We start from the raw sequence: 12,925 nt of genomic DNA, 5'->3' as shown, positions 1-12,925 counted from the left end.
TATTCATCTACCCTTTTTGGAGCTTATTTTTAATTCCATATATGTATATCATAAAGATAAAATTTTGCTTTTATTTTCTTAAAGCAGTTCTTGGAACACCTCACAGCTTGCCACATCTGATGAATCCATCCATCTCCCCTGCATTTTTACATTTGAATAAAGCACATCAGGTATATAAATAGCATTGTGTATTGAAACATAAAAAATTTGGAATGAATATTTTGTTTGTTCTTAACACTTAAAGTTCTCAAGGAATTAAATGAGTATTTTGTTTTTAAATAAAGTTCTTAGTAATAAATGTACGTACATAAAAACAGAACTTAATATGGTACTCAAAGCATCATAGCTTATATATTTATTGATTCCTATTTGTAGGACATTAAGAAGTGAAGAGGTATATTTTGTGATATATTTTTCTAGAAATAAATCAGTAGCTCAAAGCAAGTCTTACATGGTTTTAACCCAAAAACTTACAGAAAGAAAAATAAATGAACAATAGCTCTATTCTTAAAGCTTAATCTGTGTTATACATGAGACACGGTGCTCAAGGCTGGTACACTAGGGTGACCCTGAAGGATGGGAAGGGGCGGGAAGGGGGAGGGGGTTTAAGGATGGGGAACATGTGTACACCCATGGCTGATTCATGTCAATGTATGGCAAAAACCACTATACTATTGTAATTAGCCTCCAATTAAAATAAATTAATTAATTTAAAAAATCAGTGTTGTAAAGATAATTTTTATATGAGTGAAAAATATTTTTCAGATAAGTATTTTAAATATGTTTGTGTACATAAATATCCATAATATTGTAGATAAATACAACCTACTAATTTCAGGTGCTATTTAAGGCTATATCTATATAGAAGCATAATTAAAAATCAAACCTAATATTAATATGAAATAGATGGTTGTTGTAGGTTGAGTAAATGAATGTCTGTTCCTAAACCCAACTTTTTTTAAATTTATTTTTTTAATTGAAGGATAATTGCTTCACAGAATTTTGTGGTTTTCTGTCATATGTTAACAAGAATCAGCAGTAGGGACACCCATGTCCCCTCCCTCCTGAACCTCCATCCCTTCTGCCTCCCTATCCCAGCTTCTAGGTTGTCATAAAGCCCTATGATTTCCCTGAATCATACAGCAAATTCCCATTGGCTATCTACTTTGCATATGGTATTGTAAGTTTCCATGTTACTCTCTCCATACATCTTACCCTCTCCCTCCTCCTCTCCCCTCTAGGTCCATAGGTCTGTTCTCTATGTCTGTTTCTCTACTGCTGCCCTCCAAATAAATTCATCAGTACCGTGTTTTTAGATTCCATATTTAGGCATCAGTATGCAATATTTATATTTCTGTTTCTGACTTACTTCACTCTGTATAATAGGCTCTAGGTTCGTCCACCTCATCAGAACTGACTCAAAGGTGTTCCTTTTTATGGCTGAGTAGTATCTCATTATATATATACATACATATATATGTATGTATGTATGTATGTATAAATAAATATATCTATATAGTATCCCATTTCACATATATATATATGTAGCACAGTTTCTTTATGTATTCATCTGTCAATTGACATCTAGGTTGCATCCATGTTCTAGCTATTGTAAATAGTGCTGCAATCAACACTGGGATACATGTGTTTTTTTCAATTTTGGTTTCCTCAGGGTATATGTCTAGGAGTGGGATTGTTGAATCGTATGGTGGCTAAACCCAGCTTTTTAAGGGAAAGGCCTGTTATTTATTTTTCATTCCTAGAATCTAACATAGGACCTTATGCATTAATCATTCATTTACTCAACATGTACTAGAAACTCTGCTAGCCATTTATGCTATAGCATTGTACAAAATATTCACAGTCCTTGTTCTTATAGAATTTCAGCAAATAGAGAAAACAGTTAATTACAGTAAGATTTAAAGTGATATAGGACTTCCCTGGTGGATCAGATGGTTAAGCGTCTGTCTACAATGAGGGAGACCCGGGTCGGGAAGATCCCCTGGAGAAGGAAATGGCAATCCACTCCAGTACTGTTGCCTGGAAAATCCCATGGACAGAGGAGCCTGGTAGGCTACAGTCCACGTGGTCACAAAGAGTCAGACACGACTGAGCAACTTCACTTTCACTTTCACTTAAAGTGATATGGGAGAAGAGTCCAGAGTTTGACAATACTCATTTTACTTTAAAGACCAAATATTTAAAATAAAGACTGAAGGAAGTCTTTCTTGGTGGCTCAGATGGTGAAAAATCCACCTATAATTCAGAAGACCTGGGTTCAGGCCCTGGGTCTGGAAGATCCCCTGTAGAAGGGCATGGCAAACTACCCCAGTATTCTTGGCTGGAGAATCCCATGGACAGAGGAGCCTGGCGGGCTACAGTCCGTGGGGTCACAACGGGCCCCAGTGTGGGGTCAGACACAACTGAGCGACTAACACAAAGACCAAACTGTTTAATATGGCCTTGAGGGCCTGTCCAAACTGGCTTCCCCTGCCTCTCATAATGCCTTAGGTGTCCCTGTCCCAGCTATAGTGAACTGCTCTTGGTCCTTGAAGGCCTTTCTTCTCTTCTCCTTAGGTCTTAGCTCCTGCTGTTCCTCCTGCTTGAAATCTTTCCCATCCCAACACCACCTCATTTCCCCAGACTTCACCTAGTTATTTCTCTGCAGCCTTCAGATCTCTGTGCATGAGTTAGTTGCTCCGGGAAACCTTCCTTGAATTTATCAGTCTAAATCAAGTTCCACCATGCTTTGTTCTCATCACTCCTTGTATTTTTCCTTCATACACTCATCACCATTATTAATTGTGTATTTTTATAATTAATGTCTCCCTTCCTCAGGGGACTATAAGATCCATGAGGGCAGATCATATTGTTTTCCTCTCTATGTAGCACAGTGCCTGGCATATAGAAGTGCTCAAAAAATTTTTGCTGAATGAATAAAATGAGCAAATAAATGATTGAAAGATACTGATATCAAAGCCAGAAGGGAGTGAGGAAAAGGGAGAAAGGATGAAAGAAAAGAAGGAAGAAATGTGGAATTAGTTTCATGACTACATGGTCACATCTTGTATGTTACTGACAGAATTAATTAGTGTTGCCTGTAATTGGAAAGTAGGATAAGAAGCTGTTGCTTGTGCTCAGATCAACAGGGGAATTAACTTTAAAATGAATTGGGTTACACAACAATTACCTCTTCAAAATTAAGCTAATTTAATGTTTTGTCATTTTCACAGAGCTCACTTATGGGTAATACTTCTAATTTATTTCTTCAGAATCTTTCTCATGTACCACTGGCTCAGCAACAGCTAATGAAGTTTGAGAATATACATACTAATAATGTAAGTATGGAATTTTTAATTTTGAAATGAGTTCACCCCTCTTCTGTAATCATGCTGTTGGTCAGGTGGTTTATGAATTTTCACATGTATAGTTTTTTTTTATTAGATTATATCTTGCTGCCATGAGCAAAATTCTTTTTTCTTTTGCAGAAACCAGGCTTACTTGGAGAACCCCCAGCTATGGTACTTCAGACTGCCGTAGGGATAGGGTCACCGCTTCCATTGAAAACAGAGCTGGGCCATCTTGGAGAAGCACATAAAAGTAAATGATGTGTTTTTGCTGAGACGTCAGTAAACAGTCAGATTTGAGATTTAAAGATAGTGTAACTGTATTCCACTTGTATTTACAGGAAGGTCAGATTTGAGTTTTTTTAATCATTTAAAGTTTCAAGAGCCCTCTGGGCTTCTCTATTTTTTACATTAGAATACTATTGATAAGTTATGTATTGATGGACTTGTTTCTATGCCAAGATAAGACTTTCTCTGTTGGATATGCTTTAATATTTGATGGTGATTCATAGAAGCATGAGGCAAAGACATAGATGCATTGAGACTGACATGCTGCCCACTGGGCTGACAGCACTTTGCAGAGTGATCCGTGTAACTTTTGCCTAGATGAAGAAATGTTAGGTTTTATTAAGAAATATCTGGTAATTATAAATTTAAAGTTTGATTATTAAGAAATATCTGGTAATTGTAAAGTTAAAGTTTGATTATTTGTATAATTTTTAAAATGTGAACTCCAACATAGTAGCAGAAAAAAATAATGTGTACTATGTACTTCTAAAATATGACAAATTTAAACAGAACAATTACTTTTCTTTTTAGAATAACACCATGGTAGTATACCAAGATTTCTTACTTGAGTGTGATTTTGAAAGGCATTTTCAGTTTGAAGTTTCACTGAAATTTGTTCAAAGTGAGCACGCTGAGGGGGGAAAAAAAGAGAAAAGCCATCACGAGTGATTTTTTTTTTAAAGTTGTTGAAACTCTTGTACATGAAGCCAAGTAAAATAGTTAAATGATCAATTCAGACTATTGAAATTGACTGGGCAAAAGTTAAACCAGTATACAGTCAGGTATAGAAATTTTTATGGTGTGGTGAGTCCTAAAAATTAAATTTTGTATGCTTAAAAGCTTATGCAGATATTTATTATTTATGTTGAGTTAAATAATTAGCCAATTGCTTCAGCATTGCTGCTTTAAGAACACTGAAAATTATAAGCATCTAAGTAAATATATTGCTCAAAAATAGAACTAAGAATCTATCTCCAAATATTAAGTACTAAAAGTAAGAAATTTGTTTAGAGAATTTTTAAAGTATAACTTTGATTTAATTATAATAGTTATCAAAACTAGTTCTTTTCATTTAGCTTTGACCTATAGATTTTTTAAAAATGAAATGATTCAAAGTTTTCCTATTAAAACTTCTGTTCCTTTCAGAATTGTTAATCCCTGTAAATAAAAATGTAAAACTTTCATGTATTAAACTTTCATTTGGTGCTTATCCATTCACAAATATTGATGTTTTTTAAACCAGCGGTGTGCTGATGTTTAAAAACCAACTCTCTGAGTTAAAAAAGAAATCTCGATTTGTAGTGTTTGTGGACTTTTGTTTGTAAACAGTCCAACCAAGGCTGATTTCAGGTTACCCATGCAAAGATGTTGAACTCAGGAGCTGCGAGGAGACAGTGTATTTGACTCATGAGTTGGTACAAGTCAGCTGACTAAATATAATTATTGGGTTAATGTAACTTTAATAATTGTTGACTCTCAGAATTTTTAATTAATTAATTTATTTGATTTATAAACAACAGAAATTTATTTCTTACAGTTTTAATGACTGGGAAGTCTGAGATCAAAGTACTAGCAGATTTTGTGTCTAATGAGGACTCACTTTCTTGTTCACTGATGGCACTTTCTCATTGTATCCTCACATCCTGAAGGGACTAGCTAGCTCTATGGAGCTAGCTCTCTGTTTTATAAGGGCACTAATTCCAATGTCTTATGACCTAATAATTTCCCAAAGGTTCCATATACTTCTGCCATCATATCAAGGGTTAGGATTTCAACCTATGAATTTTGGGGTGAAGGGGGACACAAACATGCAGCTCGTAGCAGAAGGTGGGAGATTATTACTCAAAGTTCAAAGAAGTCATAGTCCCTCAAATGGTAGACACAGGACTCACTAAATTGGGTATTTCTTTTGTATATATTATGCCTTTTCATCACTCAGAACTAAGGAGAGCCTTCAGAGACCCCTATGACAATGCTCTATAAGCAAAACTATTACATGCTTTTTGAATGTTGCCACTTTACTGAAGGCTTATTTAATTATTCCCTTCAAACATAGAAGCTGGAAAATTACAATGACTGGGTTTTTTTTTTTTTTTTAAAGGCACTGATATAACTTAAATGCAAACAAGTACATAAATTTTGCTGTCAGCTTTAAAGTGTACAATTAAAACTTGGAATGAAAGAGTATAGTATCCTTGAGATTATACTGAAAGTTGCTGAGATAGGAAAAGCGTGATTACTATTAGAGGTTTCTGTTTTTCCATACAGGATGCTGCTAATTTACAACCTTTAACCTCACCTTTTAATGTTAACTGTTCTCTAATAGATTAAAAAATAGGTTTCTGCACATTTTGCCTACAACTTGACAAAATCAAAAGGACTATTGTGAATAAGCCTCATCTAACCAAAATTTTTTGCATTTATGATTCACAGCAGCATCTAATTTGATTCCAACTCAAACAAGTATAACAGCTGGCATGGGCATGTTACCATTCCTTCCAAATCAGCACATTGCTGGACACGCTGGACCAGGGCATTGTAGCACTCAGGAGAAACAGCCAGCACTGGTGGGAATGGCAGAAGGAAATTTCTCAGGGTCACAGACTTATCTTCAGAGCTTTCCAAACCTTACTGCTGGAGGCTTGCTCACAGGACATCATAAGCAACAACAAAGTCAGCCTAAAGGCCTGGAGATAAGTTCAGGGGTAAGGAAACTCTGTGTGTGTGTGTGTGTGTGTGTGTGTGAGTGTGTGCATGCATGCATACACACACACATAAATGCACACATGTATATACATGAAGTATATATATGTATACTACATGTGTGTGTATACTACCAAGGAATATGTATATATTCCTTTTTCATTGTATCTTAAATGATTCTAATTCTAGAGTATTTAATTTTTTGGTTATTTTACAGGTGGTATAATTTATAAAGCATCAAGTAATCTGAACTATTTTGTATTTCAAAAGAAGATAATATACTTAAAGTATATAAATATGGATTACAAACTATATAATTCCTATGTCAATGACATGCTGACTGTTTTCATAGTGTACATTTGCTTCTGAAAAGAAGAAAATATTGGACCCTTAAAAAAAGCTATTATTATAAACAAAAATCTATCTTTTGATAAGTTATGCCAAATGATGTTTGGGATTCTGCTTAATTACTTGCCAGTTTGTAAATAAAATATATGTATAAAATGTTTTTTAAATCTATCATTTTAAAATATTTAAATATGAATTCTTTATTCCTGTAAATGTTTGCTTTTCTAAAAGCCTTGAGATGTGCATAATTTTCAAACACAAAGTAATATAAGTTCAAAATTTTGTAGTTTAGGAAAGCACAGGAGTACCATTAATACTTATCCAATTATATAATATTCTTTATAAGAATTTCTTAGTAAATGATAATGCCATTCTTTAAAATACAACACTATTTCTAAAATATATATTTTTTAGCTAAGTAAGTATTATTTTAGTATTTAAAAGTAGAATAAATTCTAGTTTATCTGAAAGATTTCAAAACTAGTTATTAATCTCTGGTGTGTTCAAAAGAATCTAATCTTGGTTTTAATTCTGGAAGACTTTACCCAAAATTTATTGGTTCATAAATCACTGACATTTGTAAATATTGTAATTGGTAGGTAGAATAAAGTACATTTAATTTAATTTTTTATTTGTATCTTAAAATACCATTTTGAGCAAACTTCAGGAGATGGTGAAACACAGGGAAGCCTGGCATTCTGCAGTCCATGGGGTTGCAAAGAGTCTGACACGACAGAGCGACTAAACAACAACAAAAAGTACTGTTTGATTTAGAAGTGACACGTGAGGGAAAAAATTCTTGTAGTTGGCTGTATTCAGATCTCAAAATGACACCTAGTCATGACAGGAGGTATGGATAGAACACCTGTAATTGTCCGTTGAGAAAGCTAAGGTGGTTCTGCATAGAAGGAAGAATTTTAAATATTTATTTGCAGGATTAATTGCTTAAGTTATTGAGGGAAGTTAAATAAAACTCATATATAAATATTCTGTTTCTTTTCGCACAGACTTTTTAATGCATGGAAAGCACTAGGACAGCGGTCCCTAACCTTCCTGGTACCAGGGACTGGTTTCATGAAACAGTTTTTTCCATGGATTGGGGGGAGTGGGGGTGGTTTTGAGATGATTCGAGTGCATTACATTTGTTGTGCACTGCATTTCTGTTATTACATCAGCTCCACCACAGTGCGTCAGGCATTAGATCCCAAAGGCTGGGGACCTGTGCACTAGGGTCTTTAGAAAATCTGGACTTGAGATGATTCACATAATGGGTAAATGAAAGTGTATCCGGTAGTAGACAGCTGAAGTAGGGCAGAGCCTAGAAAACAAGTCCCGCGGTGAAGAATTGAGGGAAACAGATATGTGGAACTTGGCAAGGGTTGACTAGCTGTCATTTTATTTGACGTTTAAAAAAAAAAGAAATTCACAAACTAGTCTAGTCACATAGTATTTTATGTTTCTTTAGTGGGCAGAATTAGTCTAATAAGTATGACAAACAATAAAGTCAGTTTAGGCTTAATATAACACAGAACAATTGAAGTTTTAAAACAAAGAAAAAGTTCACACTTTCACAAAGATATGAATGTCGTATCACTGAAGGCAATTATACAGACCCTGGTGGACACCTGTACATATTGTTGTAGAAGTGATTCTTCTCTCCTGACAATAGGGGATTGCTTGGACCAGGTAATTTCAGAATGTTTTCTAATTATGTAGCAAGATTTTGGACTTTGTTAAACAGCTGGCTAAACTTGGATGCAGAGTTTTAGACCTGCATCTTTTGCGTTACGTTGATTAGTGATTCTTGATTCTGTCTTTCCATCACAATCGCCACTATAGGTGTCGAGGGTTGGACTCTATCTTCCTCAGCCCTGAGAATTTGATTCAGAGAGATAGGGGTGAGATCTGAATTTTAAGTGTACAAATCAGTGGCCTTAAGTACATTCACATTGTTTTACAACTATTGCTACTATCCATTTCCAGAACTTTCTCATCATGCCATACTGCAGCTCTGTGCCCATTCACCAACTCTCCCATTTTCCCTTCTCTCCAGCCCCCAATAAGCACTGTTTACTTTCTGTTCAGAATTTGACTATTCTAGGTACCCAGTGTAAGTGGAATGATACACGACTTAATGATGACTTTACTCTTCAGTGGTCATCCATGTTGTAGCATGAATTGTATTGGAATTTCCTTATTTTAAAGGTTGACTAGTATTCCGTTGTATTTATATACTACATTTTGTTTATCCATTCATTTATTAATGGACATTTGGATTGTTTCCATCTTTCAGATCAGTTCAGTCGCTCAGTCGTGTCTGACTCTCTGCGACCCCATGGACTGCAGCACACCAGGCCTGTCTGTCCATCACCAACTCCCGGAGTCTACTCAAACTCATCTCCATTGAGTTGGTGATGCCATCCAACCATTGCATCCTCTGTTGCCCCTTCTCTTCTCACCTTCAATCTTTCCCAGCATCAGGGTCTTTTCAAATGAGTCAGATCTTCACATCAGGTGGCCACAGTATTGGAGTTTCAGCTTCAACATCAGTAGGCTCTTGTGAATAATGCTGCTATGAATATTAGTATATAAGTATCTGTTTGAGTCTGTTTTCAGTTCTTTGGGGTATTTACCCAGACGTGGAATTAGGGGAATCATATGGAACATCAGTTTAGTTCATTCGTTCAGTTGTGTCTGATCCTTGGTGACCCCATGGACTGCAGCACGCCAAGCTTCCCTGTCCATCACCAACTCCCGGGGCTTGCTCAAACTCATGTCTGAGTCAGTGATGCCATCCAGCCATCTCATCCTCTGTCATCCCCTTCTCCTCCTGCCTTCAATCTTTCCCAGCATCAAGATATTTTCTAATTTTTTGAGGAACTGCCATTCTATTTTCCATAGCAGCTGTACCATTTTATATTTCTACCCTCAAAGCATGAGGGTTTCAGTTTCTACACATCCTCACCAACATTGTCTCTCATTGTGGTTTTGAATTTGCATTTCTCCAGTGATTAGTGATGTTAAAAGCCTCTTCATATGCATATTGGTCACCTGTATATCTTCTTTGCAAAAATGTCTATTCAGATTCTTTGCTGTGTTTTAATTAGGCTATTTTTTCTTTGCTATTGAGTTCCTGTGTATGGTTTGCGAATATGTTCTCCCGTTGCCTTTTAATCTTGTTGTTTCCTTTGCTGTAGAGAAACTCTTTAGTTTTTTGTCGTTCAGTCACTAAGTCATGTCTGACTCTGCAACCCCATGGACTGTAGTATGCCGGTTTAGGTTTTTAGCTCTTGCTTAGTTCTGCTTTTGTTGTCTATACTTTGATACCATAAAATGATATCAAAAAATGATTACTAAGACCAATGTCAAGTAGCTTTTCCTCTATATTTTCTTGTAGTTTTATGAATTCAGCTCTTATTTTTAAGTCTTTAATCCAGTTTGAGTACATTTTTGTGTATCGTGTAAGATCGGGATCCAGAGTCATTTTTTTCCATATCGACATGCAGATTTCCCAACACCATTTATTAAAGAGAGTGTCCTTTACCCATGTGTGTTCTTGGCACCCATTTCAAATGTTAGTTGACCACATATATCTGGCTTTATTTCTGGGCTCTATTTTTTTTCATAGATCAGCATGTCTGTTTTTATGCATGTACCATACTGTTTTGTTGACTGTAGTTTTGTAATATAGTTTGGAACCAGGAAGCGTGATGCCACCAGCTTTGAATTTTTCCTCAAGATTGTGTTGGCTATTCAGGATCTTTTGAAGTTCCACATATATTTTAGGATTGTTTGTTCTATTTCTGTGAAAAGTGCCATTGAAATCTTGACAGGGATTGCTTTGAATTTGTAGATCACTTTGGGCAGTGTGGGCATTTTAACAATATTAATTTTTCAAATCTGTAAATCCAAGATATCTTTCCAGTTATTTGTGTAACTTTCAATTTCTTTCATCAGTCATATAGTTTGCAGTGTATAGATCTTTCACCTCCTTGGCTAAATTTACTCCAAAGTATTTTACTCTTTTTGGTGGTATTATAACTAGCATTGTTTTCATAATTTCTTTTTGAATAGTTCATTGTTAGTATATAGAAATGTGATGGATGCCAACAGAGATGGTTTAATTTCTTCCTTTTTTATTTAGACACCTTTTATTTCCTTTTTCTTGCAAAATTATTCTGGCTAAGACTTCTAATACTGTGGTGACTAAAAGTAGTAAAAGTGGGCATTGTTGTCATGTTCCTGATCTTAGAGGAAAAGCTACCATGTCAACTGTGAGGTTGTCCTTTATATATAGCTTTTATTATGTTGAGGTATATAGATTTCTCTGTGCTGGAAAAGGTCAGTTTTCATTCCAATCCCAAAGAAAGGCAATGCCAAAGAATGCTCAAACTACCACACAATTGCACTCATCTCACACACTAGTAAAATAATGCTCAAAATTCTCCAAGCCAGGCTTCAGCAATACGTGAACTGTGAACTTCCAGATGTTCAAGCTGGTTTTAGAAAAGGTAGAGGAACCAGAGGTCAAATTGCCAACATCTGCTGGACCATCGAAAAAGCAAGAGAGTTCCAGAAAAACATCTATTTCTGCTTTATTGACTATGCCAAAGCTTTTGGCTGTGTGGATCACAATAAACTGTGGAAAATTCTGAAAGAGATGGGAATACCAGACCACCTGACCTGCCTCTTGAGAAACCTGTATGCAGGTCAGGAAGCAACACTTAGAACTGGACATGGAACAACAGACTGGTTCCAAACAGGAAAAAGAATACGACAAGGCTGTATATTGTCACCCTGCTTCTTTAACTTATATGCAGAGTACATCATGAGAAACGCTGGGCTGGAAGAAGCACAAGCTGGAATCAAGATTGCCGGGAGAAATATCAATAACCTCAGATATGCAGATGACACCACCCTTATGGCAGAAAGTGAAGAGGAACTAAAAAGCCTCTTGTTGAAAGTGAAAGAGGAGAGTGAAAAAGTTGGCTTAAAGCTCAACATTCAGAAAACGAAGATCATGGCATCTGGTCCCATCACTTCATGGGAAATAGATGGGGAAACAGTGGAAACAGTGTCAGACTTTATTTTTCTGGGCTCCAAAATCACTGCAGCCATGAAATTAAAAGACGCTTACTTCTTGGGAGGAAAGTTATGACCAACCTAGATAGCATATTCAAAAGCAGAGACATTACTTTGTCAACAAAGGTCCCTCTAGTCAAGGCTATGGTTTTTCCAGTGGTCACATATGGATGTGAGAGTTGGACTGTGAAGAAAGCTGAGCGCTGAAGAATTGATGCTTTTGAACTGTGTTGGAGAAGACTCTTGAGAGTCCCTTGGACTGCAAGGAGATCCAGCCAGTCCATCCTAAAGGAGATCAGTCCTGAGTGTTCATTGAAAGGACTGATGCTGAAGCTGAAACGCAAATACTTTGGTCACCTGATGTGAAGAGCTGACTCATTGGAAAAGACTCTGATGCTGGGAGGGATTGGGGGCAGGAGAGAAGGGGACGACAGAGGATGAGATGGCTGGATGGCATCACCGACTTGATGGACATGGGTTTGGGTAAACTCCGGGAGTTGGTGATGGACAGGGAGGCCTGGCGTGCTGCGATTCATGGGGTCACAGAGTCAGACACGACTGAGCGACTGAACTGATGCCCAATTTGTTCATAGTTTTGATCATGAAATGATGTGAATTTTGTCCAGTGTATTTTTTGTATCTATTAAGACAGTCATATGGTTTTATCCTTTATTATGTTTATGTGGTGTATCACATTTATTGATTAGCCTGTGTTGAACCATTCTTGCTTCCCAGGGATAAATTCCACTTGATCATGGTGTACAATCCTTTTAATGTGTTGTTAATTCAGGTTGTTAGGAGAAGGCAATGGCACCCCACTCCAGTACTCTTGCCTGGAAAATCCCATGGACGGAGGAGCCTGGTAGGCTGCAGTCCATGGGGGTCGCTAGGAGTCGGATACGACTGAGCAACTTCCCTTTTACTTTTCACTTTCATGCATTGGAGAAGGAAATGGCAACCCATTCCAGTGTTCTTGCCTGGAGAATCCCAGGGACGGGGGAGCTTGGTGGGCTGCCGACTCTGGGGTCGCACAGAGTCGGACACGACTGAGGCGACTTAGCAGCAGCAGCAGCAGTATTTCATTTAGGTCTGCTAGTACTGTGTTGAGGACTTTTGTATCTGTGTTCATCAGGGATATTGGCCTTTTTTTTTTTTTT

At 36.7% G+C, this 12,925-nt stretch overlaps 1 protein-coding gene across 1 annotated transcript in view; it reads left to right on the top strand.

The window, feature by feature from the left end:
* RAVER2 (ribonucleoprotein, PTB binding 2) overlaps window positions 1-12,925 on the top strand; it is a 141,324-nt gene that overhangs the window by 76,539 nt on the left and 51,860 nt on the right. The window contains exons 6-9 of the mRNA XM_068961220.1: window positions 85-170; window positions 3,234-3,338; window positions 3,489-3,600; window positions 6,072-6,340. Of these exons, the coding sequence (XP_068817321.1) occupies window positions 85-170; window positions 3,234-3,338; window positions 3,489-3,600; window positions 6,072-6,340 (572 nt within the window). The remainder of the gene's footprint in view (window positions 1-84; window positions 171-3,233; window positions 3,339-3,488; window positions 3,601-6,071; window positions 6,341-12,925) is intronic.

The sequence above is a fragment of the Capricornis sumatraensis genome, chromosome 2, assembly GCF_032405125.1.
Source record: "Capricornis sumatraensis isolate serow.1 chromosome 2, serow.2, whole genome shotgun sequence".
NCBI lineage: Eukaryota > Metazoa > Chordata > Mammalia > Artiodactyla > Bovidae > Capricornis > Capricornis sumatraensis.
Note: the sequence above shows the minus strand (reverse complement) of the source record. Positions and strands in the feature narration are given on the sequence as shown.